General features: G+C 36.8%; 1 protein-coding gene across 4 annotated transcripts in view; it reads right to left on the reverse strand.

Annotated features, from left to right (window-relative positions):
- Positions 1-986: 986 nt before the first annotated feature.
- TMTC2 (transmembrane O-mannosyltransferase targeting cadherins 2) overlaps positions 987-25,471 on the reverse strand; it is a 245,155-nt gene continuing 220,670 nt past the window's right edge. For 3 of the 4 annotated variants that reach the window (XM_061369363.1, XM_061369366.1, XM_061369364.1), the window contains 2 exons: positions 24,743-24,806; positions 987-1,632 (listed from right to left, as the gene is read on the reverse strand). In XM_061369363.1, the coding sequence (XP_061225347.1) occupies positions 1,453-1,632; positions 24,743-24,806 (244 nt within the window). In that variant the 3' untranslated portion in view covers positions 987-1,452. Of the gene's footprint in view, positions 1,633-24,742; positions 24,807-25,471 lie in introns of those variants that run through there. The other variant, XR_009727823.1, reaches the window with a different exon arrangement.

A 25,471-nucleotide genomic window follows, 5' to 3' on the forward strand; every position in this document is an offset into this window, starting at 1 on the left:
GATACCAACAGGTAATTAAAAAAATTAAAAGCAACAATAATTATTCCAAAGAAAGAAAGCAGTTAACAAATGGCGGGGGGGGGGGGGGGGATTACTAAAGCTTCAATACACAGCAATTTAAAATAAATTATTTTAACATTTAAAAACTGAAGACTAAACCAGTAACTAGGCCAAATAATTTTGAAACAGAAATAAACTGAACCTCACCAAAAGCATATTTAGATATTCGACAGCTCTGGTGCTAGCACACACGTCAGAATATAAACAGAATGCTAGTATTTGGTTAGAATCTAAATAGGTAATATTTTTAAAAACACCACCACTGTGAAAAATAACTGGCAACCACCTTTACAATTTTCTCTTGAGCTGCACTGTTTCAGGCATGACCTAATGCAGTCCCTTCACTTATCTGCTAGTCTCACTAATTTATAACATTCCCTTTTCTCAGAGTTCCTCATGAAGTCTCAACTATAGCATATCCAAGCACTAATATTTTCAAATCTCACTTGGCTGAGTTACTGCAAAAATACTGTAAGGACAGTCAAGTTTAAAGTTGGTCTTATTAGACAGCAATGTAGAGAGAGTCAAACACATTGCTCTATAATACCTTTTTTTTTTTTTCTTTAAGATGATCACACTCTTTTGATATCAGGGCAAACATCAGTCTTGCTTGTATTGCTAAACCACACTTCTGGACTTTTGTGTTAGTTTATTTTTACCACTCTGCATACACAGCTAATGTAGAATATGGGTGGTTCCTTGCTCATCCTGTCTATCATGCAGCCATTTGACTGTGTATCTCAAGAAAATTGCATTAAAACTTAACAAGCTGAAATAATATGCATATTCTCAGCAAACAATTTTGAATGCTGTCATCTAATCACAAATGACATGTTTGAAAAAAAAATACCATAAGAGCTGTGAAATTGGTAAGCAAGTGGTTCTAAAGTGAGATACAGTAGTATTAAGACAAACTGCAAACACACTGGATTTAGTATACATTTTAATGAATTACAGTATCAGCAAAACACTTTAACCTACCCTTACCACTTTTACTCCCATGTGGCTTAGTGTATACTGTACAATCTTCCCTTAATACTTCTATGACAGTATACATTTCAAGTACCCACCCAAAAGTGAGCAATGTGGGATTTGCAATGACTTATCAAACATGCCAAAACAGCTTCTGTCAAGTGCTATGATTCTAAATATTTTTGTGGGGTAACAAGTCCTTCATGAATATCTCAAAGTCTCCTTTTTTCTATTTATCTAGCAAAAAAACCTTACGCCAAAAAGCAGAATAGCTTCTCCTAGCAGCAATTAAGACCTCTGATCCTTGCAGTTAAGTCCAATGAGTTCTCTTATCCAACAGCTGTGTGGAAGTTCTAGTTCGTGGTTTTAATCAGTTTAAGATAAAAAAAGTTCAGAGTTTTCATCATCATTAAGTTTTCATCATGTTTTGGATGTCTTCAAACCTTGCTTCTCCATGATATTCCACAATTTGCGAAGATTAGACTGAGTGATGACATCATCAGGTTTAAGTTGAAGAGCACGGAGGTAGTTTTCTTCAGCCTCTTTCAGTTTACCATTCAGATGGAGAATGGCTCCAAGATTCATCAGGGCAGCCGGATACTGGTACAAAAAAATGGATGGAGAAATATTAGGAATATTTTCAAGTTTTCTTTTCAATCTTCTTCCACTTAAATTATTCCCTTATGTTTCTAGACTTTTCATGGAAGCACTTTAGCAATTTAAGCAAATAGAGATAACAAGAAAAAGTTTCTGAACAGCTGCTGTATACTTTGTGCTTTAAACAGGTCAAGCTCTGGTGTCTACAAGCATAGACTTCTCTGTTTAATGAGGAAACACAGAACTCATAAAGCTTTACATGTGGTAATGTAGGCATAGCACAGTTTCCAAGAGAAAATTAAAATGATCCAAGAGTGGATTAAAGACAGGAATTTAATTTTAATTCAACCCATTGCCAATAAAGAGTTTATAGTTGTTGGGAATAGTTAGCACACTGGAACTCATCCCTTTTCTCTCTTTGTCTTAATTACAACTAGTAGAAAATACAATCTGTTCTCAGATTGTAAGGATGTTCAGAGGTTCTAGGATATCCATTTAGATTCAGGCTGTGGCAATTATTTCTTAATGAATGATTGAATAAAATGAACAGTGGTGGGAACACATGCTACTTTAATAAAAAAGAAGTGAAAAAATCAGAACAAATATGTTAAAAAGCTTCTTATGTTACTATCAATTTTCCATCTTTAGCTAAGACAAAACATTTCTTGTTTTTATATTTTCATCTTTAGATTATTCCATTATGAAATAATAGGATGTTCATGATAATTAAACATGCCTGGTTACTGGAGTTAACAATATTGCAAGGGCAGAAAAGCAGATATATGAAGCTGAAAAGTCTAACCTACATTTTTTCAACTACCTGGCATTCACATACTAGTGAGAGCACAAGAAAGGCATTTGCAAAACCAGTACCTTTCATTTCAAAGAAAACGGGGAAAAAACTACACAAAGTTCACTGTGGTATTCTTTCTCAAGGCCCTATCATTTCCAATAACCTTCAGGGATGCTCACTTTTGAAATCACATACTTCTGTCTGAGAAGATCAGTGTTTCAAGGCACCACTCACCAATGATCAAGATACAATACTCAAACGTGAACCCACATGGAAACTCAGCTTCTGACTACTCTGTGTGGGTGTTGCTATGCTTTAGAAGCCTTTCAGTGACAATAACTTCAGGAAAATATGGTATGTAGAAGGTCAATAAAAAACACACTACAGTTGGTCTCCCAGACTTACGAGGTAATAGGAAGTAATTAGGATAAGTAAGACTTGTTCCAACCTCTCCACTAGCAAGTTAAACTCATTACTCTTATACTTCTGAAAAAAACAAAACAAAACAAAACCAAATAACCTACAAACAAACATACAAAAAAACCCAACCAACCAACCAACCAAACCCCAAAACTCCATAATTCTTGAATTTTTGCGTCTAAAACCTAAATTTTGTGGTGGGAATGTTGTTCAGAAAATTCTCTAGTTTTGTCAGTCTTATTTCCTACAAATATTTATCTTTTTATTCAGCTTTCATCCTGCTTCTTTTCACCTATTAACACAAGTATCTCAAAAATTCATAAAGGACTGCAACACACCATATTTTCAGAATAATTGGCTTCCAGAGTTTCAAAATTAAGCAAAAAAAAAAAAAAAAAGAGTTCAGCCCTCCCTATTGTAAACATCATAATGCTAATACAGTAGAATGTGAAGTTATTTTAGTTTTAATTTATTTTGCTTTCCCCTGACAGATTATTTCCACCACCCCTAAGTTAGTTACTTTGTTCTACTAAAAATAAAATGAAACAGAAAGTCCTCCTGGATTTTATACAGTGTTCCCAATCAAATACTCTCCAAGATTTCCTCTTCAATCATATTCTGTACAGGGAAGTAAAAGTAAACTCATGGGATGTAATCTTTGCTATGGACTGCATATTGTCTCCATCTTTGTAAGACCAGTCTCACATACTATTTTATAAATGGAATAATACACTCCTTTATTACAGATGTTCTGGGTGCTAACTGAAGTGATGTAATTGAAGAATGACTGTAAAACAGCTCCAGTGTGGATGACTATATATCCACACATTTATTAATTTATTTGTAGAATTTTCTCAAATCATGAGTAGGATGGTCCGTTCCCACTAATTGCGCTCCTTATTTGTCTCATTAGAGTTTATGAATCATACAGCTTTTTTGAAGAGCACAATAATTTGTCTTCCTACTACTGTGCATATGTCTGCATCTAGACAAATTTTACAATGGGGAAGGATTAAAAAGCCTCACGTTAAATAAGACAGAAGTTAAAATCTGCTCAGGGCTAATTCTACAACATCCACAAACTTATTGTGTGGGAAGTAACACAGTTGTCTCATGTGGCTTCCAGAATTCCTCTCCATTTCCTCCACAATCCCCTGAAAATGTGGTATGTGTATGGTACTAATCAAATACTCGAAAGAAAGTCACATACATAAGACTATATGCCTAGCTAAGAAAACTCTTCTGCCATCATGTCTTTAATTCAATATATAATTCCACTAGCCCATGCAACAAATACATCTAGAAAAAGAACCAAATCCACGCCTTTTGAGTGACCTTGAAATTTTCCAGTTTCTACACGTCATTCCCAATTTCCTGGAGACACACAGATTTTACGCTGTTAATACTCTAAACAAACGTATCTTTGGACAAGGGGAACTGATAACTCATTTCAGGTACAGCTGAAAGCTTATTCCACGTCCTGCATGTTTTAAATGAGGAAATGCACACAATTTCAGACAGACTGCTCCCTAAGTTCCTAGGGTATCAGCCACTCCAGTATCTATCGTAAAAGTCACAAGAATTTTGGGTGGCTGCTAGATTACACATCATTGCCATCACTCCCTGACAGCTATAAATGATGGTCTGAGGACAAGACAGCAAGAGACATTTGCTACAGTTTTTCTTCACATATATTGTCTTTTATTAAAGACAGATGATAAAACTTTTCAGTATGTTAACAAAGGCAGTCGGCAGCTACCAGTGCAATAACACGGGACTTGTAGCACTGTATAACAAATGACACCACCTACTATTTCAGAGACTTGAAAGGAGAAACAGGCCTGCCTTCATTTCCTTTTGGAGGCAGATGCTTTACATCAAAAAAAGCTGACTGGCATTTCTATCGGGATTATAAATGCTGTCTTTTATGGTCTATTGGGAATTATTCTCTTTATTAGCATTTTTACCATGGTGCGCATGTTTCCTTAGTGTTTTTGAGGGAGGCTTGGGGGAGGTGCGCATACAGGGGAGGGGAGAAGAATAACAGAGTAGCTAATGAATAACAAAATAGCAAAAGGCATGCACTTAGCTGCCTGAGGTGTTTTGGTTTACATTGATGACAGTTCGTCCAAACTTTCTAAAAATTACTTTATAAAAACCCTGCCAAAATTAAATGAGAGCCTTTGCTATGCAAAAATTTTAATCTAAATTAAAAGTCCTCTCTAAAATTACAGAACTATGGAATGTCCACATAATTCAGAATAATTCTGAGTAGTATTTCCAGATTACACTGGTATAAATGTGTACAGTACTGAATTCACAAATAGAATGAATCTTAGTGATACAGAAGATAAATTACTGGCTCCCCATGTAGCAAATGTCATATCAAAAGAACAGTGCCAAACAGAAGAGAAGTTTACTCCTACATCTGCCTAAGAAGTATGGAGAAAGAAAAAAATACAAACAACCTAGCTGAAAACATCTTCCATGTTTGTTAGATAAGTATGAACAAACAACATCCCAAACACAAGCAATGAAATCTGAAATTGTTTTCCTCAAAGTTCTGCTTACAGATGACTTCTCGGCTCAATACCACAGAGGTAGGGAAGCACATTCTGAAAGTGCATTTTGTTGCTGACAGGGTACTTATAAGAAGAAACATGCAAATTTTTATCCAGTAGAATCACAAGTGCAAGCTACTTCTCACTTAGCCATTTTAAAAGGTCACTGAAAAGATGTTGCCAGTATCCATCTTGCTCTTAATGAATTACTGCAGTGCATGATCTTGCTGATGTCTGAAAACAACCTCAGGACTGTTTAATGAATACTGTAATAAGCATGGCCAATCCATTCAAAACACAGAAGCTGTGTTTTATTTTAAAACAGTGCAATTAAGGACACTTGTATTTTTAAGGGTTCCTGTTGAATAGTTCATACTTAAAGATGGACAGAAAATGTATCCATATGTGAATATTTCATCCAAGTATTTTTAGTTAAATATGTGTGAAGAATTCAGATATTTCTCTCTGATAACTGAAGATACATTGGAGGTACAGTGACTGAGTAATGAAGCAGCAGAGTATTAGTTGTAGCATGGCGGGCTGCTTCATCTTATCAGTGACCATGAGATAATGTGCTGTCATGCATTTTTTATCCTCCTACAGTGATAGCAAGAATTTTGACTTGAACTTTTATTACTTGTGTTATTGTTGTAGCACAGCATAGTATTTTCTGAAGCAATCAAAATGTCAACAGCTCCTTTTTTATCGCTCAAGATAACCATGGACAGTACAATCGTTTCAGGGGTGGCACTTGCTTTCAAGAAACCTTATTCTGAGTAGAAACATGACCTAGGAGTTGCACCAAGATGTAAGCATACTACTTTAAAGCATAAGTGTGGGCTGTGAAGGTAAAAGGAGAGGAAGGGGGAGGGACATACAGCAAGATGGTTGCTGCCAACTGGATATTACTCTCCAGTGCAATTCATTGTCAACACTAAATTCAGCAGTGACACACTGACCTTTTTACAGGAGCGACCTAGTGTTGCCAGATAAGCCAAATACCAGTTATTCCTTCTGGAGACTCATGTTTCTAGTTGGTTATAAGGCCTCTTAAGGACTTCAGTTTGCATATACTATGTTTTGTTCCAAACAGCGCATGAATCACAACTAAGACAATTATCTCAAGGAAGTTGACTAAGATGACAAGAGTAAATTGTCTAGGAACTGATAACTTGATGCAAAAAGCATTCTGGAACAAGATGACAGGATGTGTGGCAAAATAGTATGGAACAGGGAGAATAAAAAAGCATAAAATTCAGAGCTGAGAGGGATTTCCTGTGTTATCAGGCCAGAGAGCAAAGCATTCACTGCTTCTGGAAAACAACAACAAAAAAAAAAACAACCCATCATCTCTGCAAACTCTTAAAATGGAAGAATGCTCTGTATCTTTTCCTCTATGACAGTTAAGGACACCATTATTTAAATTGCAAGTCTACTCATGAACAATTTCAATAAGCATGTTTTTGTGTTGACAGCTTTCAGCTTAAATTGTGAGGAGGGGGAATGGAGAGAAAACCATTCTCCTTTCAAGTACTAATTTGAATAAACATTGTGAAGAGCACAGTTTCCACAGTTGTATTAGTCAGAAATGGACCTAGAAGTCTGCTGCAAAGGGAGCCTGCGTCCTGATCTAATTTCCTTAAGACTGACTAACATACTTAGCTATATAAATCAAATTAACAAGCCTAGGCTCGAGGGGAGAATGGATCCTTGGATTCAGTCATCATCTTTAAGACATCTACATTGTTAACACTGATAGAGAACAACCTTAGTTATTATTTACTAATATGTCATTAAACAGAAAGAGACGTTGTTTAGTACTCTACTAATATTTTGTTCACCAAGCTATTATTCATATCCAGGGGAGATGAACACCCTCCTGACAAAAAAAAAAAAAAAAAAAAGGAAAAAAAATCAAAAAAGAAAACACATAAAAATCGATTGGAAAAAAAAATTAGTTTTTGTTGGATACTGTTTCTCAAGTTCAGTATCAAGTTAAGGTAATATACCAAGTTAATAAGGCAGAACAGCAAAAGTTAATATGTGGCCACCTTAACAACTGATTGCCCTACAGAAATGTTAGGTCATGTATATTTTTTTAAATTATTATTTTATATTTGGACACTCTCATCTGGACATTCAAAGCAGATGACACTTTAACTTGCCCGTTGGAAGGAGAATAGACGTAGAACGTGTTTGTATGGATCTAATCTTACATGTTTTCAAACGCTGGAGACTATGCTGTCTAAAATGGTAAACTACAGGATACGTACATTTAAAACCAGAAATTTAAGACTGAAGGAAGAGGTTTACCATTTTATTTATGGCTGGCAGATGTGGGAGTTTTCATTCACAAGCATACCATGAAGTTATTCAGTTTGCTTGTAGATTTAGATATCAGCAAGGCTAACCCACAGCTGTGAATCAGTGAAGAGTTCTAGACTTGGCATGGGAAGGAAGCTTCAAGAGTCTACTTTGCTTCTCAAGTTATCACATCAATAGGGGACATTTTTTGCACCAATGTTCTCCAGTCAGTGGATATTTTTTTGCTCAGCATCTTTTTCATCTTAACTTTCAGAGACTGCTCAGAGTTTTAAAAACATGGTTATCCATAACCAAACAGGCATATATAGATATATGTTATATCTTGCTGCTGAAAACCTGCCACTGGCCTCTATATATATTCAGAGTATATTGTTTTATATATCAGAAACAAAAGCATGCATTACAAATAGGGAAGGCTGCAGATCATAACATCAGATTAAAATGTCCCACAAAAAATGTACATACATTTGTTATTTCTGTTCCTAGATTTTCTCCCCCATTGCCATGGATCAATTGCTTTGATTTATGCTTAAAAATCCTTAGTAATTGCTCTCAGTTTATACAGAAAGCGTGATAGACATTTTTGGATAACATACTTGCATTACCACAATAAAAGCTAAACAGGAACATACGTTATGAGTATTTAATGTAATGTCTATATTTAAAAAAACCCCACCATTTTCCAGGAGTCAGTGTTTCTAATTAAGCTTCTTAGGTTTCCAGCTCAAATATTGTCATTAGTATATGATAGCACAATCTTATCCAATTTTCCTACCACTTTAGGACGTCATTAGAAAAATCTTCAAATGACTTAATTTTTGTTTATAGAAATTCAACTGTGCTCTGATATCTGCAATTTGATAATTTTACTATATAGATATGATTATGGTATAAAACATTTAACAACTTCTTTACCTTATCTAACACTGGCATGCTAGATGCTAAGTAGGAAGTCTACTCCCACCAAATGACAAACTTGCTGAATAGAAATGGCATCTGTGTTAACATACAAACAGAAATTGCTCAGAAACTTATAGAATTTTGTCCTATTAAGAAAAAACTTTCAAAAATTAAATTCAATTTGTGAGTAAATGTATTTTTGCACAAACTTACTTTCTAATTTTTGGAAACCAGAAAAATAAATGGCTTTGTGCTACTGCCTAAAGATAAACCCCACCTTTAATTTAAAAGTCTTAAAAGAAAAAGGAATATATTGTACTTTGCCCAGCAGCATGCAGGGCACACATGCAGGGTGATAAGAATAGCTGTCTATATTAACGCAATCGAAACTGTCTAATCTGCACAGAAAACTCTGATTTAAAGATTATCTGAGATTTTAATCACAGAATTATACTCCCATTATATACTACTAGTATTTAAAAAAGGTTAATTTTTTTCAATTAAATAAAACGTCATTGGAAAATAAAAATGCCTGCTGAGAAAAAAAAAATCATCATCTCTCTGGTTTGGCCCAGATACTGATCAAATAGATCAGTACCCAGAAAAGGTCATATAGCTTTTCAAAATGCTTGTCACAAGCATATGAAATACTGCATTAGAATTTTCTTTTTTTGAGTAAAATAGCCAACTGCTGAAATTTCAGAATGAAGAAGTGCTAATTTCTGGCCTTAAAATTTTGTGAAGTTCTAATTAAGGAAATTTCAAAATAATAAGTTTTCCAGCTTTTTGACTCAAGAAGTTCAGATGAATGCCAAGTGTCAAACAGGGCTATGAGCCTTTGGCTGACAAGTGTAGTCAGCTGAATCAAATGCTTCAGAACCAGATTAATATTGACACTACTGTATGTTTTCCAAAACTATTTAGGCATTTATAGTTGTAAGGTATAACTTTGAGATACATTGTGCAAATGATTATGCAACTTGAAATACTTGATCTGAGCACAAAGAATGAAAATCTTGCTAATCTGTTCAAGGCTTATATCATGCACAATCACAATTAAGAGAGCTCACACAAAAACTGTGATGTTAGAGCATTACAGAAAAAAGACAGAAAACACTAGAAGATTATAGGCACTGTAGGATGTTTTAGGATGAATTTTAGCCTTCATTCTACATCTGCATTGACATGCTTTCTTTTTCCTAGCTTGCCTGCGACAACAGAATCAATCTGTATGCCTCTATTGATAATAATTTCACTGGCAGGGAAGTACAACTGATGTCTATCACATAAAGTGATAAAATTTCCATCATAATATGGTTTACCAATATCTGGAGGTATTTTCAAATTGGTCAAAAAATGCAACTTCAGCATGTTGAAATGCTACCAAGGCAATTTTACAAATAAAACCTCTTATAACTTCTTAAATAAATCACAAAACTCCTGAGAACATACACTGTTCGAGGAAACACATTTTAATTAGAGTAGACACAACTGAAAACACTTGAAAAAATCTTGTCACTAACATTTTCTTTTCTGAAATTTTTGCATATAAAATATTCATGTATCAATTTTTCCTTCCCCTTTGTTCTTCTTGATCTGCCTCCTATCACTTCCATGCTTGTTGCATACTGTAAAAAAAGTTATGTCTACCCTCTGTTTTTGATTTTACTCACAAGATTATGACAACAGCTGAGAAAAGAGGCAGATGCCATCCGTCCTTTGCAAAATGCTGAATTATAGTACTCCATGTAATTCATAAGAACTCATGTTCTACTTTGGGGCAGCCAATAACCTGCAGGTGTTCCCTATACAGGATTTAGCAATTAAATCTACAGTACATATAAAAATTACCAACTTCCAGAGTAAGAGCAAGGATTTAATTTTGACTCCTGTAGCTTACAGATTTTAAGGCTGTCATTCTAAAATCTGGTCTTCCATTAGCAAGACTACTGAGCACTAATTGCTTGATGGGCTTTTACAAGGTTATGAGTTGTAAAAAAAAATACTTTCTGCTAGGGCAGCCTTATTTACCACGTCTGATAAGTGACACAAATTTACGTTGTTTTCTATCAATATCAATAACAGCAAGACAAGTTCAGTGGCAGACCTACACAACCTACTCTGAAAGGCTGTACTTCATACTGAATATGCTGATGACTTTATCGAACAGAAGCTTTCTGTATACTTCAAACTATGTCTTTAAGATACGGACACAGAAAGCAACAGTGTGAACAGTATTTTCCATTTTAAAAAGCTTTAATTATTTCTGAAGGCGCAAGAGGACAACTAGTATTTACGGTACTAGCACCAAGAAATCAAAGTTCAATTCCAATCTCCAAAATGTGACGTCAAAAATTACTCAGTGAAACCAGGCACTTGCTCCAAACTGCTCTAGAAAGCCCCTTCCTGACTGGAGCAAACTACAATACAGAGTCAACTAGAATCGCTGTGCAGTTCTGTCGTCAGAGGATGTCTCAGTTTAATTTGCTTTGTCATTATATGTTTTAATTGCACATACCACCTATTCTATATGAACACCACAGACTCCTACTGAAATTAACTTCAGGTCCACCCTACCAGGAATCTTTTTGTTAGAGTTCATTTTTTCCCTCAAATTAAAAAGTTTGCCTTATGTGCAATTTAGAATCATAGACTCATAGAATAGTTAGGGTTGGAAAGGACCTTAAGATCATCAAGTTCCAAACCCCCTGCCATGGGCAGGGACACCTCACTCTAAACCGTATCACCCAAGGCCTTGTCCAACCTGGCCTTGAACACTGCCAGGGATGGAGCATTCACAACTTCCTTGGGAAACCTATTCTAGTGCCTCACCACCCTCACAGTAAAGAATTTCTTCTTTATATCTAATCTAAACTTCCCCTGTTTAAGTTTTAACCCATTACCCCTTGTCCTGTCACTACAGTCCCTAATGAATAGTGCATCCACAGCATCCCTATAGCCCCCTTCAGATACTGGAAGGCTGCTATGAGGTCTCCATGCAGCCTTCTCTTCTCCAGGATGAACAGTCCCAACTTTCTCAGCCTATCTTCATACGGGAGGTGCCCCAGTCCCCTGATCATCCTCCTGGCCCTCCTCTGGACTTGCTCCAACAGTTCCATGTCCTTTTTACGATGAGGACACCAGAACTGTACACAGTACTGCAGGTGAGGTCTCACGAGAGCAGAGGGGCAGGATCACCTCTTTTGACCTGCTGGTCACACTCCTTTCGATGCAGCCCAGGATACGGTTGGCTTTCTGTGCTGTGAGCACACACTGAAGCTGGTTCATGCTCATTTTCTCATCGACCAGCACCCCCAAGTCCTTCTCTGCAGGGCTGCTCTGAATCTCATCTCTGCCCAGCCTGTAGCTGTGCCTGGGATTGCTCCCACCCAGGGGTAGGACCTTGCACTTGGCAGTGTTAAGCTTCATAAGGTTGGCATCAGCCCACCTCCCAAGCGTGTCAAGGTCCCTCTGGATGGCATTCCTTCCCTCCAGCGTATCAACTGAACCACACAGCTTGGTGTCATCGGCAAACTTGCTGAGGGCGCACTCAGTCCCACTGTCCATGTCAGCGACGAAGATGTTGAACAAGACTGGTCCCAACACCGATCCCTGAGGGACACCACTCGTTACTGGTCTCCAGCTGGACATTGAGCCATTGACCAAAGCTCTGTGCGTGTGGCCATCCAGCCAGCTCTTTATCCACCGAGTGGTCCACCTACCAAAATGATGTCTCTCCAACTTAGAGACAAGGATATCATGTGGGACAGTGTCGAACTCTTTGCACAAGTCCAGGTAGATGACACCAACTTGTCTTCCCCTGTCCATCAGCTCTGTAGCCCCATCATAAAAGGGCACCAAATTGGTCAGGCAGGATTTCCCCTTAGTGAAGCCATGCTGGCTGTCACCAAGCACCTTGTTGTTTTTCATGTGCCTTAGCATGCCTTCCAGAAGAATCTGCTCCAAGATTTTGCCAGGCACAGAGATGAGACTGACTGGTCTGTAATTCCCTGGGTCATCCATTTTCCCCTTCTTGAAAATGGAGGTTATATTTCCCTTTTTCCAGTCATCAGGAACTTCACCTGACTGCCATGATTTTTCAAATATGATGGCCAGTGGCTTAGCAATTTCATTCGCCAGCAACTTCATTTCATAATCCCTGTTCAGAAAGCTTTTTTTTCCCTCTATTAAGGGAAAAAAATCCAATTTGTCAACTCATCAGCAAAAAACTCCATCAAGGCAGATATCAGAACATAATTTTTCAGATATAATTACTGAAGGATCACAAACTGACATTTCAAAAATTATAAAAAATAAGTCTGATAATTTAAAGTGTATTTAAATTCAATCAGGATTTGAAGAAATGAAGTAGAGCTAATGAGCTACAATAAAACTCCAAGTAACTCCACCATGAATATATCAATCATTTACCCCATGGAATCTAAGAGACATACAGGAAACCTTTATATGGAATTTAATTTAGCATTTTATTGTGGATTTTCATTTTTACTGTTGTTGTTTTATTGAAAAAAAATTCAGTTTTCTTTCACACTCTGATTTTGGTGAGTTTGACGCAGCCAGATGCTGAGGCAACTGGCACTGTTACAAACCATTATGTCATATTAAAGTTATTTACTGATAGAGAAAGACAATCTTTACTGGAGCACCTGAAAAATTAATAAAACTGCCTCAGCTCAGTAATAGAGCTGTTCATTAAATGAAGACACGTTTCAGAAGGGTAGGTACACTTGAATGTATATTTGCTCTCCAGGAGAGCTAACTGTGGTAAACAGAATCATGTAAATGCAATATACAAGCAATATACAAATGCAATATACCAGCATACTGTGGTTCAGAATGGCTCAACAAAAAGGAACTGTTCTTTGGAGGAAATGAAAAGCCACCCATACCCTCCTCACAGCATCTTCTCATTAGCAGACATTTGAACAACTCCAGACTGTAACTTTCCTAAGGGAAAAATACATTCAAACTGGTACTGAGGTTACTCTGAGACATTCTAATAAAATTACTTCAGCCAGACACTTGCTACCCATCCCCTTCCTAGCAGTCTGCAAACATATTCTTCTCAGGCAGATCTCAAATCAAAACCAGGCTTATTGTGGGGCGTTCTGCCTCTATTTAATTACCTACATACACCAAAGGTGTGGGAGGGGGGGAGAATATCAGCTGCATCAAAACCATCTTGTGAAACAGAAGCGTAAGTCCTTCAGAAGTTGTGGGGGGAAAAAATGTAATACCCACAACTAAAAAGCATTCTGAAATAAGAAATACATCAGAACTATAGATTGGGAAGAAAATTAGTAAGTTATTTATTGTAAAAAATCCGATTGAGAATGAACTTGGCTGGGTTTATTTAATGAGTATTAAGAACGCTTCCTTATAATTTCTAATTGCATAATAAATTCCTTGTGTTGTTTCCAGAGTTAGCACTAGAATGCTCTATTAGGAAAAAACCTGCTGGGTTCTCTTTTAATTGAGTTCAAACAGATGGTTTAATTTCTGAAATGCTCATCTACTGCTGTGAGTTACATATTTCATGGCGCTTTATTTTTGATTGACACTGAGGGCTACTTTTACAAGGCAAAGCCAATCTTGCTCTCTCCAGGAACCGATGCAGGCAGCATAGTACCCCCTGCAATATTCATATCAGACTGTGAATCACAATTGAGTGCATAGGTTTACCCATGATACATCATCCTCACTTCCACGGTTTCAGCCAAGAGACTGCATCTTTACAAACTACCGCCTCCCATTATCTCAAAGCATAATGATTCCTTAGTAGTACAAATCTAGGCTGTGACTTCCTATTAATTAGTTTTGCAAACCTATTCCTTTAATTATTCAGTAAAAAAACATAATAATTCAGTACAAGCAAAACTGTTGCACAGATATTTTCATACTGAAAAATAATATAAAATAATAGAATAAAAAAGTTATTTGTTTACTAAAATGCAGATGAAAACCACTGGAATGCTAGATGAAACAAATCAGCACTCTAAGAGACAGGCCTAGATCATAGAATCATAGAATCATAGAATAGTTAGGGTTGGAAAGGACCTTAAGATCATCAAGTTCCAAACCCCCTGCCATGGGCAGGGACACCTCGCTCTAAACCATATCACCCAAGGCCTCGTCCAACCTGGCCTTGAACACTGCCAGGGATGAAGCATTCACAACCTCCCTGGACAACCTATTCCAGTGCCTCACTACCCTAACAGGAAAGAATTTCCTCACCTCACATTCTTTTTTTCAGCAAATAATTTTGATGGTGGATTGAACATACCTATATACCAGATAAAGACTTCAGATCTGCATAATGAAAATACATGTAAAAAATCAGAAAAAGAAATGTGAAGACATTAAGACTTCTAGACAAGTTAACTGAGGTGCAGACCCACAAAATTTCTGAATCAAGGTCTTGACAATAAAGTAGCTCAAATATTATTTGGTATGAGATTTTCTTCTCTTTAGAGGATTTCTGACCTATCTATTGAGAATTACAGTCATCTGATGGGATCAAAAGAACAGTGTTCTGTTTCTATGTAGGTGGCTGGACAGAGAACAGAACCTGTAACTTAACACTTGGGTGATTAAATTCTTAGGAAACATCACTGCAATAATAAGAAACATGCATTATTTTTGTGGAAACATGGTCTTTTACCTTTTGGAGATGTAGTCACATAAACATTTCTAGCACTGGGGACAACAGAGCCTACAATGGAAAATGGGTGCATAAAGCAAAATACGCTGGGGTATTTTTTTTTTTCTGAAGAAAATACTTTATTAGCAGCTTGAAGCAGCACAAGGGATTGCCACCAGACATACTTAGGACTTATGTCCTAAGCGAATAATGTATGAATCAGTTTCTTTCTCTCATATTACATGTTAAGCACGAAATTACTTGTTCAACAATTCTTGGTAAGAGTAATTGATGATTTAATGCAGATCTAAAGGTTAATTAAATTAGAAAAGAGGAGTTAGTATATAGTTGCCTATTTCCAACATTTGTTTCCCCCCTTAAAGAAACGCATGTCCATACATTTTACAGTTCATGAAGATGGATGACTCGGTAAATACATTACGCCAATAATTAGACTGTAGAAGGAGTAATATTTATGGAAAATTTGTAAACATTTTCATAGTTGAATATGAAATGAAAAGCATTCCAGATTGCCATGACAACAAGTTTGTGGCTTACTTTGCCATTCATGTCTGGGCATGCAGCTTATGTCTGAAAAACTTTATGGTAAGAAACATTTATAGCTGCTTACAGAATTTCACTGGAAGAAATCTGGAACTACATACGGGAGAAACAGAAGCAACTCTAAACAGTCAATGCTGCAATGCAATAGCTAAGTTAGCAGAAGAAACTCAAATGTATTTTCATTTCAGTCATTTAGGACTTGCATAGAAAAAATACTTATGTATTGTTTCGGATATCAATGCGCAATGAATTATTTTAGATGGAAATAAACAGCAACATAAAGGACTTTTATTTCTACGACAAAGCATACAAATTACACTGGGTGAGCCAATCAGTCTCAGATATTTGCATTGTTAAATGCTGGTATAATCAGAAGAGTACAAATGAACTCCCTATAATCTAACTTTCACAAAACTGAAGCTGAGAACTGTAATGACATGTTTTCCAGCTTTCTCCTATGCATCTTACAGAAAGATGGATTACAGTATCAAGAAGCAGATTTAAGTATTCTATAATCACGAAAAAGCACATTCGGTCTTTGCTTTTACTGAACTGCTACAATGAATGAGAAAACACATGTAGAGTTTTCCAGGGTAAGGCTATAAATATTCACATGTATTTCCCAAAGGAAATTCCGTGTTTTCCACAGCTGAATAAATCAGTTTTCAAATTATACAATTCATCGTGATACCATGCTTCAGTATTACAGGTAAATATCCCCATTCCAATAGCCTTCTTTCTTTGTCACCTTTGTCGCTGGAGATCAGGGATGGGAAATGCTATATGGTGGGTTTTTTTGTTTGTTTTGTCTGTTGTTTTTTTTCAAGGTGGGAGGCAGTAATCTCTACTGAAGTAGAAATACTTTAAGATTCAAAACAACAGCCTATACACAAGCCTGCCTTGAAGTTGACAACTGTATATGGCTAAAAACCTAGACGTATACTTAAAATATTTTTGGAGGACCATGAACGAATATAATTGCAAATATAGAAATAGCTTTTTGCTCAAAAGAATAAACACAGTTTTAGCTAATTAACTGGAGAGAGAAAACAGATCTGCCTTGCACTTAGCCCCAGACAAGAAGAATGAACCTATGGGGACCTAGAACGGGTTAATCAACAACAACAGAAAATTGAGCTAGAGCCCAAAGTAGATTTATAAAGCTTTCATGCTCAGGAAGGGCAAAGAGAGTTCATGCACAGATAAACTCTTTACATGAAGAAGTGTTGCTATTTCTGTGATAACAATGAAAAGTCTTTCTATCTGAAATGAAGGGCAGCTTGTATTCAGTTAATATTAATTTTCTTGAATTTCTCCATTCTGCACAACCTTTAAGCTAGGTCAGCCTTCTGCTAGGCAGGATGAAAAACGTTACAGCTATTCTGGTATCAAATCTTAGAGTGTCTTTTATTGCCTGTCAATGGGGAATATCTACCCAATTTACAGTAACCCAGAAAGAGCTTTCTCATCCTTTTGAGATCAGAGAATGGTGTACTCTCTTCTCTAAGGGCATTTTACTACCTCCTCTCCCAGTGGAGCAGTGCCATGCCTCAGCCTCCCACCCCTGTATCTGTCTGAAATCGAACTAAAAGTATGCCATCTGAAAATACAGTTCACATCAGTCATGCCTATCTTCTCATTTAGGAAGCCGCAGTACCCTTTTTAATCGCTAAAAGTCCTGCATGCCCTATAACAATTGGTTTAATCTTTAGGAAGTAATAGAGCAGGAAGAGAGGAAGAACTGGATCCTGGGAGTTTTTCTTATTCCTCACACCTTCACCAGGAGAAAAGAAAGTAAGCATTTTCAGGAGGCCAAGAGTGTTGCTGGGCTCGAAAGAATCCACTACCATTCATATTACTGAGGCGGAAAGTTTGGCACACTTGACAGGAAGCCTTGAACAATGCGAGGCTTAGCAGCAGCTCATGCTGGTAGTGGGAAGCTGGACAGCCCTGACACAAGACAGGAGAAGCTGGGAGCTGCTCAGAAGGCAGGCAGGCAGTCAGCAAAAACTCCACCTGCCCCACAATGCCCATTTTTGTATTTTCTGTAAAGGCAGACACAATTAATGGAAGACAACTGAAGTGAATCTACTGGATGCTAACTACCTAAAAATACAGCTCTGCAGTCATTCCATGGCACTAATAAATAAAAAGATTGCCATACATTCACTACTTTGAATAAACAAGTAAGAGGAAGAAAAACATTTTAAAACAAGGATTCTCAAGAAGAAAGTCTCATGCTTTACTGGCAATAATACATGGTATAAAAATCTACAATGTACTTTCTCTACAGGATTTCGTCAGCTTTATCCATACCAGCTATACCCATATCCAGAAACCAGGAGTAAGATGGCAAGAGCGGTTTGGGTAACAGAGAATAGGTAGACCTGTCCAAAAGAGCTGCAGGAGCAAGAAACTCATTGTTCTGAGGGGTATGCAGTATTCGTGGAACAGTGTGAGGATGACATTGCATCCAGTGAAGCACGGAACTGTGCCAGAGTTCTGTCAACTGAGGATCAGCTGCAGACGATTTAAGAATTGCTGTTCACCCATCCATTACTGCCATCAGCAGCAGAACTAATATAGCAGGAACTTTTAAAAGTTTTATGAAAATTCTGCCTGGCAACAATAGGACATGCCTTAAAAAAGTTGGTAAAATGCATTAAAGCTGTATCCCTCCCAATTATTCCTACCCTGGTAAAGCTACATGAGGAGAAAGTGAAATGGGAAAAATTGGCATACAAACACCTAAGCAAAAAAATATATAATAAAGCAGATCTTGGTTATAGCCATTTCAAGACCAAATCCAACATCTACTTTATTTTTTAAAAATGTATGTACTATCAGAAGTATATTAATTTTCAGAGGACCTGCCATGAATAAAATCCATATATTGTGAACATTTTCCATAAGAAGGCACTGAAAGCATGTTATCTGTAAGATGGCTATGAAAATACAATCAATTATCTGGAAATCACCAGAATTCTTCTTTTAGCTGTTAAACAGCTTGAGGTATAGCTTATTGCAAGATTAGACCCTTTGCAATAAAATCTGTATCCCAGCATGGGGGGGGGGGGGTATGGTATAAATAAAAGAAGCACTTGTAGAAACTGCTTTTTAATATGATATTGTGTTAACTGATTATATAAACCCTTCAAGTCAAGAAATGGTTTAGTAGCCCACATCATGATTAAACCATCCAGTGGAAATTGTATTTATTTTGCTTATAGGTACATTTCTCTTTCCCCCTCATTCTACATGTGTGTCTTTATGTATGTTGTTACAGTAAGACATTTAATCAAGACCTTTTGAAGTGGTAGAGTGGAAACAGCTGTTTCTGACAATGTGCTGCTGACATGGGGTTTAAAGCTGTCATGAGCTCCAGATTGCAAGCAGCACTAATATGTGGTTAGGATGGTAGTGACTTGCAGGTCATGGCACCTCCTTGAGGAATGCTTCTAAGCCAGTCAGCTCAAAGTGGTGGCTCAAAGTCTTAAGGCTCTGGTGAGCTCTCTTTCGTTTCACATTCTTGAGGTCACACTTCAAAGTGCCCTTTCTTCTCAGAAGCTATTGGCCATATGTGGGGGTTCTAGAGCAGCTTTTTGAACATTGGTTGCTTCAAGTTCCAAGCAAAAAAATTAGAAGTGCAGTTCTATTATACAAATGATGTTTTAAAAGTCTAATCAAAGCTGAAGCTTAAGTCAATACCTCACATTCTTGTAAAGAATGCCAATTTAAAGAAAGTTTCTGGATGACTGATTTTTCCATAACAAGGTGACCTTAAAGCTCACATTTTAGAGTGCCTAAGAACCTGTTAAAATAATTTCCTGGTTTGTGAACATTACAAGTTGTAGGGCACCTAGAAACCATCTCTGAACACAGATTTTCATCAGCAATACTCCCACTCAGTATAATTACTGCATAAAGGTCTTGCTGTCCAAAACATGCTATCATTCCTTCGTGCAGCTGAATTTATTAAAATTAGACTAATGTGATTAAGGCAAATCCAAGCCAACACTGTTAGAACAAACACATATGTGCTTCTCACTGACAAAGCTCTAAAATGATTTCTTTATGATCAAGGTAAACACACAATGTGGTAACGCATTTTTTTGAAAGTATTAAAAAAGATCCAGGGGCTAGGGGAAGCTAATCTCTGTAGGTTACCTATAGAGTTGAGGGAGGAAAAGAGAGTCCTGCAAGAAATGATTCATAGCAAATAAAAGCATATTCCTTCTCTGAACTGATTCCCGGATTCCTCTCTCCCCCCTTGGCTCTCCAGGGGAATGTCTATTCTTTGAAGCCTATGTGGAAATAAATAGACATAATCTTGAGAATGCTTGTTTCTTCACTGAAGTTTAAGACAAATGATTCCCATCTCTGCAGCAGCACTATATTGTGCAGAAAATACTGTTGATTTGAAATTTGACTGGAAATTACTTTCACAGAGGTTAGATACACACCTCTTGCAAATAAGGCCAATCATGAACTTTATGAAGAGAACAGCTACATCTCAATTTGGAATAATGATACTAGACAGATCTGATCTTTCTTTGCACCCAAGCTGCATTTTAGCTGGTGCTCCTATTGTACCAAACTGTTTTAATTCTTTTATACTCTGCAGAAGGAAGGTCTACCCAAAAGCAAAGATGATGCTCAAGATGTGGACATACATTTTAACATACCTGTGCTGTATTCAGTTGTTCTTCTACTGGGTATAATTTTTTACTGCTTTTTGCAAATACTTCATTCATTGCAATATAGCTTTTCACAGAGGAAAGAGTATTGGTATTTTCAGTATTTGTCAGTCCTCTCAGAATTAGTTGAATGAAGAATGAATCACACCCAATACTACAAATGTATTTTTTTTTTATATCTGCTTGCTTAAAACAATGACATGCTCATTTCAGAGAGTTTTCTCCTGTAAGGAAATACTATTTTTCTGGGGATGTTTTCAGCTTTCTTACAACTTTCATAAAAATGGATTAGTCGATGAGAGTGACTCAGACTTAAAGGCATACTGGTTGCTTACTGTTGTGCCCCAATTTTGATACTGAAAAGAAGGTTTGCTTAGGAGACAAATGCAAGAATGAAGTCTGCTGTCTGAAAAAAAACACTGAAACAAACAACTAAGTAGTTCTGAAAGCCATAACCCAGTTGGCCATATAAACTGGACTTGGATGTAGAAAAGCTCAACAGAGCAGCTTCAGGATCCAAAGGGCTTCTACATCTGGGAGCAGGGGAGAAAGTATTGTATATTAAGTGTTGCTTCATTCCAAAAACAAAAGGAACAGTTGAGAAACCAAAGAAAGGGATACAAGAGGAAAACAAAGCAAGCATGCTAAGAACAAAATTGTGTCATGAAAGCTCAATGAACATACAAATTCACTAACAATCAGTAAATGCCTGAGTTCATAGTATTACTCTCATTGCTGATAAGGATGGATGTGGTTCTAAGAAACCTGATCAGTTGAAGATGTCCCTGCTCGTTGCAAGGGAATTGGGCTAGATGACCTTTGAAGGTCCCTTCCAGTCCAAACTATTCTATGAATCCATGGTATTTTATGGTAGTCATATTAGAGATATTACACAAGTTGTAATAATTGTAAAGAAAGTAATGCAAAACAATGGAAATCTGAGTTTTATTTCAGGCTGCACTAGCTGAAAATCTCTCAAGAGCCAGGCACAGGTCTAATTCTTTAGAATAACTGACCATTTAGTTGTCTTACTACAGTGTATAAGGAAGGAGTCAATAAGAAAGTAGTTGGTAACAGAAAAATGGATTTTCAACTTGGAATCTGGAAGAGTGACTGGGGAACCACAGGATGAAAAAATATCATGCTGAAAAAAAAGCAGCAAGCCAGTTTATTTGGGATCCTGATCAACAATTCCTTATTGCCAAGCACTGGAAGATGGAAGGTTCTTGTTAAACAGATGCTTTTAGCATTTAATTATCCTAGGAACAAGGCTGATCTACTGCACAGAAAGAGACTTCAGCACTGCCACAGTATTCTCACTGAGGGAATTTGGGAACACACCTCTTAGCCACTAGCAGTAAACAGATGTACACTATATAGATATGTGTGTATATATGGAACTGTATGCATGCATACATCATTACATTACGTCACATTCATATGACTAATATTTTGAATTATTTCCAAAGAAATGTTTCTAGATCATTAATAATGGATTAAAAAATATAACATTAAATCCTTCAGCACTATATTTTGATTAAGATATTTCTTTAGCATCTTGACTCTCATAATTTTGCTGAACCTTCATGTTCATAAAACAGTGACAGGATACACAGGCTATATCCAAAATAAGAGCATTAACTGTGAACATTTTCAAGCTGTGAGGATGGTTCCTACACAGCTATGGACTGGGCCACTTGCAGTCTCTCAGACAGTACCTGAGAACACTCCAAGAAGCCAGTTGGATCAACACTGGGGAATAGTCCTGGCCACATTTAATTTACCAGTGCAGACGTAGCAAGGAAGCACACAGGATTTGACTAATTTGCATTCCACACTCCTTTGGAAAGGTCGGGAGATTCTGTCTTAACCATATCTGCATCATATTGCTTACTACCTAGAAAACTTCCATGAGTGGCTTCTTTTCCTCCCACTCTGAAACTATTATGGTAAATTTGAGAGCTAATAATAAGAGAAAAGATATGCATGACTGCTTTTGGCTTTATTTTCATTCTTGAGAGATTGCTCTTGTACAGTCATCAGATGGTTGATGCTGGCACTGAAAACTAATATCTTTCCCACTCTGCATCATTAAAGTATTTTTAAATAGTCATGAACCATATGCATGTTATGCTTAGCTAGAAACTTTATCATCCTGAACATAAAAGTGAAATTATCTCTCATGAGGCCCCACTTGGAGTCCTGTGTGTAGTTCTGGTGTCCTCAACATAACAAGGTCGTGGAGCTGCAAAAACAAGTCCAGAGGAGGAACAGGAGGATGATCAGGGGACTGGAGCACCGCCCGTATGAGGACAGGCTGAGAAGGCTGGGGTTGTTCAGCCTGGAGAAGGCTGTGTGAAGACCTCATAGCAGCCTTCTAGTATCTGAAGGGGGCCTACAAGGATGCTAGGCAGGGACTCTTCATTAAGGGCTGTAGTGATAGGACAAGGGGTAATGAGTTCAAACTTACACAGGAAGTTCAGGTTAGATATAAGGAAGAACCTTACTGTGAGGGTGGTGAGCCACTGGAACAGGCTGCCTGGAGAAGTGGTAAATGCTTCATCCCTTGCAGTGCTCAAGGCTGGGTAGGACAGAGCCTTGGGCACCAAAGTCTATGGTGAGGTGTCCCTGCCCATGGCAGGGGGTTGGAACTAGGTGATCTTAAGGTCCTTTCTAACCCTAACTATTCTATGATTCTGTGATTTGTAAAGAAAGCTGAAGCAGTATTTACTTATTTAATTTTTATATAAACTAATCAAATTTAAATGCAAGTTGCTCTAATAAACTGTTCTGATGGTCCCATCCAGCAAAAAAGATACTTTAGTCTTAACATGTAAAACTTGGTAGCAATACCTAGAAATACCTAACTGTAATTGTACCACTGCCATCAGCTAGAAAACCTCAGTTGTTTCCAAAGCTGTCTGAGAAACCTCACACATATAATCATATATGGCTTTATACAAATATCAGAAACTCAGAAATACATTCAAAGATTTTGAGAGTACAAAGAACCACAGAAAAGAGAAGAAGAATTGTACCAACTTTCAGGCAGCTGAGGGAATTTGTTCAACATTAGGGCATCCATGCAGAAAAAAAAACCAAAATTCATCTGAAAGCATACGGAGTCACAAAGTCTAAACTGTTACCTCACAAAGTATGAACTAAAGAAATACACAGATTTTCTGAGTTTTGGTTAGCTTTGGGGGGTTTTTGTGGTTTTTTTTTGTTTTTGTTTTTGTTTTTTAAGAGATGGTGTAAAAGTGTGTAATTTCATGAGAACAAGTTATTTTTATTTTGGGTTATAGGGATTATACTTTGTTAACATATTTTGAGTCTTGGCTAGTGTCGCTTTTAATTCTTAGCTCTGAAAACTCTTTCATTTTAAGCCTGTTATTAGTTAACTTTTTTTTCTTTCTCACTTGACTGAAATTGTTAATTTGCATCCTCAAATTTGGCACTATAGATTTCTGAGAGGAATGTGTTCTACATTTGATTTATTGCATAGACAAAGTATTAGGTATTTGAAATAAATTCTGCCCCATTTATATTCATGAATATTTTTTCTCAAAATGGAAGGTAATTGAAAAGAAATATAACATTGAGTAAAAAATTGCAAAAAGAAAATATTTTGTTTCTTTAGCTCCTGATGCAATAAAATTGGAAATAAGCTTTTCTTTTTAAAAAGGGTCTGTCACATATTTCTGCTTCAAGCAATAAGCTTTTCTTTGCCAATATACAACAATCTCAGAGGTAAATAGCTCTGAGGTAAAATCATCTTTAACTCTGTTGAATAACAATGTTTGCCAGAAGTTCATGACAGAGGAAAAGGCGCAAAATGTATTGTTGAAAATACCATATACAGTGGACCACAGAATGGCCTTTCATTCTCTTTTACTAGTGAAAATAGATGGAATTAGGAGAGCTTTCCAAACTCAACACACTTAAAGGTATATAAATAAATCTTTTCCAACTATGTTAGCAAAGTAATATTTGTTGCTAGAACAGTTCACTTAGGTAATTTAAAAGTATAGGGATTGGTTTGACAAATGAACAGCTTTATCTGACTATCCAATATCTAACCATTAAAAAATCGTAAATAATATAGGCTGAAGTTTCTCCTTGATCACAAAGGGTTCAGCACTGTGGCACGTTCATCAATTTACGTAATGGATAACATTAAGAATGTACTTACATTAGGTCTTAATCCTGCTGCCATTTCATAATACTTCTCAGCTTCTTCATTGAGACTGGCTTGTCTATCAGGACAGAAAAAGCCAATACAGTTATACCTAACTTTCCCTGGGTTAAAGAAGAAAACATACCTAATAAAGCATAGCTAAAACCAAAATACTGCAACTACTCCCCATTGTTTAAGGATATTACCATAACAAATGCAAAAAGTATGTCAATATGAAAGAATTTTTTTATAGCTCAGAATGTCCAAAGATTTCTCTTTGCCTACCTTATTTCCTTTTTAGTTCTAAAAATATATAAGTACACACAGGAGAGAAATGAAGAAGGCAAAAAACTCAGCTGAGACAAAACCAGAGACATACCAGTCCCCACCACAGGAAAATCTGGCTTGTTTTTTGTAATTAGCCATACTTTCACAGTAAATTATGAAGCTGTAGATTATGCAATAATGCAGTCCCTTTCATTTTGCCTCTGCTATTATTCCAGAAGGGAAAAAAAAAAAAGAAAAGGAAAAGAAAAAGTCAGAGAATACAATGATTTTTCATTTTTCAAAAATGGGTTTTCAGGATGCAGGGGATTCATTCAGAAGGTAGAGTTTTGATTTCAACATTTATGCAAATCAGTCTGAGAGGGGATTTAAGCTTAGTTCTCATATTCCAGGAGAATCAAATGAGTTTCTGGGTATCAGAAGCACTATCAGTATAGTTGGCATCTATATTAGTTTAAG

The sequence above is a fragment of the Neopsephotus bourkii genome, unplaced genomic scaffold, assembly GCF_033783945.1.
Source record: "Neopsephotus bourkii isolate Nb327-2 ecotype Australia unplaced genomic scaffold, CSIRO-AGI_Nbou_v1 NB_1493, whole genome shotgun sequence".
NCBI classification, from domain to species: domain Eukaryota; kingdom Metazoa; phylum Chordata; class Aves; order Psittaciformes; family Psittacidae; genus Neopsephotus; species Neopsephotus bourkii.